Source organism: Diaphorina citri, unplaced genomic scaffold (genome assembly GCF_000475195.1).
Source record: "Diaphorina citri unplaced genomic scaffold, Diaci psyllid genome assembly version 1.1 scaffold61643, whole genome shotgun sequence".
In the NCBI taxonomy this organism is placed as follows: domain Eukaryota; kingdom Metazoa; phylum Arthropoda; class Insecta; order Hemiptera; family Psyllidae; genus Diaphorina; species Diaphorina citri.
Genome location: NW_007438912.1, coordinates 400 through 2269, shown reverse-complemented (window position 1 = coordinate 2269; position 1870 = coordinate 400). Strand labels below are relative to the sequence as shown.

Below are 1870 nucleotides of genomic sequence, written 5' to 3'. Positions count from 1 at the left end.
ATTGGGACATTATATGGCACACATAGGCTATTATCGCAACCGAATCGACCTACCGGAAGGGGTGAGACGAAATCTGTCCCACGGCCATTAAATACGTACACGCGACCACCAGTCTATCTATAGAAGGAGTTCGATACTGTCATTACGTAAAGACAGATAGGGGACATATATGGAACACACATAGCTTAGTGACATGACTACCGAATAGGGTGACGACGAAATCTGTTCCACGGATTCAAATACTACAGACAGCCCACAAGTCTATCTATAACGAGCGTACTGTCATTAGTAAGAGAACAGGGATGGGAGTAGGACAAGAGAATGACTACTGTCATGCTGAGGCATATCTATCTGAACACCAGGGACATCATAAACTAGGCACCCTGTCTAAAGCAGAGTGGGAAGCCATCAGTAAGTATTGATACACATGGTATATGGCTGGTATCAAATGCTGGGAATTGACTATCAGGTCATTTTCCTCCTCGCGTCCCAATATTTTGCGATGATGTTGTCTTGATCCGTGAGTTCTGGGCATGTCTGCAGGTGGTCTGCATTCATGACAGCTTGTTGAGTGCAGAGTGGACAGGTGGGTGATTCTCTGCAGCCTATACGGTTGAGGTGTTGGGCAAGACAATCATGACCTGTCATCAGGCGGAAGGTGGCGACCGCTGCTTTTCTAGGTGTCTGAGGTATGATTTCAGGTTTGTCAACTATGTCTTTCCATTTTTTCCCCAAACTTTCTCTTTTTAAAAAAGCTTTATGTTTGTGACAGCTTTGTATTTTAATTAATCTCTTTGCAGAATGGAAAGGGACGTTTCGCATAGGAGTGGCAATGATTTCTGTTCCTTTTTTGGCTAATGAGTCTGCTACTTCATTACCGTGAATGCCGCAGTGTGCAGGGATCCACTGGAAAGCAATTTGTTTGTTCAAGGATTTCAATTGTTTTATCATTTGATAGATGTCATAGGTTTCTTTTGTTGGTGAGTCTCCCATATTTGCTATAGATTGAATGGCTGCCTTTGAATCTGATAGAATAACAGCTCTGGAGAAAAGATTGGTCCTGTATAGGAGTTGTTGAACGGCAATTTTTATCGCTTCTACTTCACCGTCGAAGTTAGTGGTACAGGGACCTAGTCCTTTATAGAATGAGAATAAATCGCAAGATATTCCGGCTCCAGCTCCATCATCAGGGTTTTGCATTGATCCATCAGTGAATATGTGTAGCCATTGATCTAGAGGATATTTGGTGTTGATCACTTCTAATGCTTTAACTTTTGCTACTGATGGAGCAACATCTTGTTTTCTGAAGTTGTCTTCGATGGTCAGGGAGTGGTCTATTTCAAAGCTTTCAGTTGGGTTGATGACTAGATTTAGATGTTCAATTTTGCTTGGGATATTAAAGCTATTCTTGATTTCAGCTACTTTTTGGATAAAGCCTGACTGGGTCTTTAGGGTATTTGATTTTTCGTTGTGTATCCAGGATTTTGAAGTTGGTAGTCTTGCGATTTTCTCAAACTGGATAAGTGCCTGTTCTTCAAGTGTTTTCATAATTGGTTTGGTGTTCGTAAGGGCGTACATTGCGTTTATGGGTGTTGTTTTTACCGCTCCTGTAATTAGTCTTAGCGCTTCATTCTGAACTCTTTCGTACTTGGTTTTATTTGTTTCATTTGCCGTGATCAATATCTCGCCACAATATGTGAGGGTAGGTTTTATATAAGAGTTATATGTAGTGTTGAGCGTTTTCCTTGAACACCCCCATTTTGTACCGGCCAATCTTTTAAGGAGTTTAAATCGGTTTCTAGCCTTGTGGGTTGTATTTTCAACGTGTTTAATCATTCTCTTGTCCTACCCTGTATATACCATGTATATA

At 41.2% G+C, this 1870-nt stretch overlaps 1 protein-coding gene across 1 annotated transcript; it reads right to left on the bottom strand.

Annotated features, from left to right (window-relative positions):
* Positions 1 to 554: 554 nt before the first annotated feature.
* Positions 555 to 1578, bottom strand: LOC103523953. Its single transcript, XM_008488963.1, has 2 exons — positions 879 to 1578; positions 555 to 598 (listed from the first exon to the last, which is right to left on the bottom strand). Exons 1-2 carry the CDS (start codon positions 1576 to 1578, stop codon positions 555 to 557), a joined length of 744 nt encoding a protein of 247 aa, XP_008487185.1.
* Between the last annotated feature and the right edge of the window lie 292 nt (positions 1579 to 1870).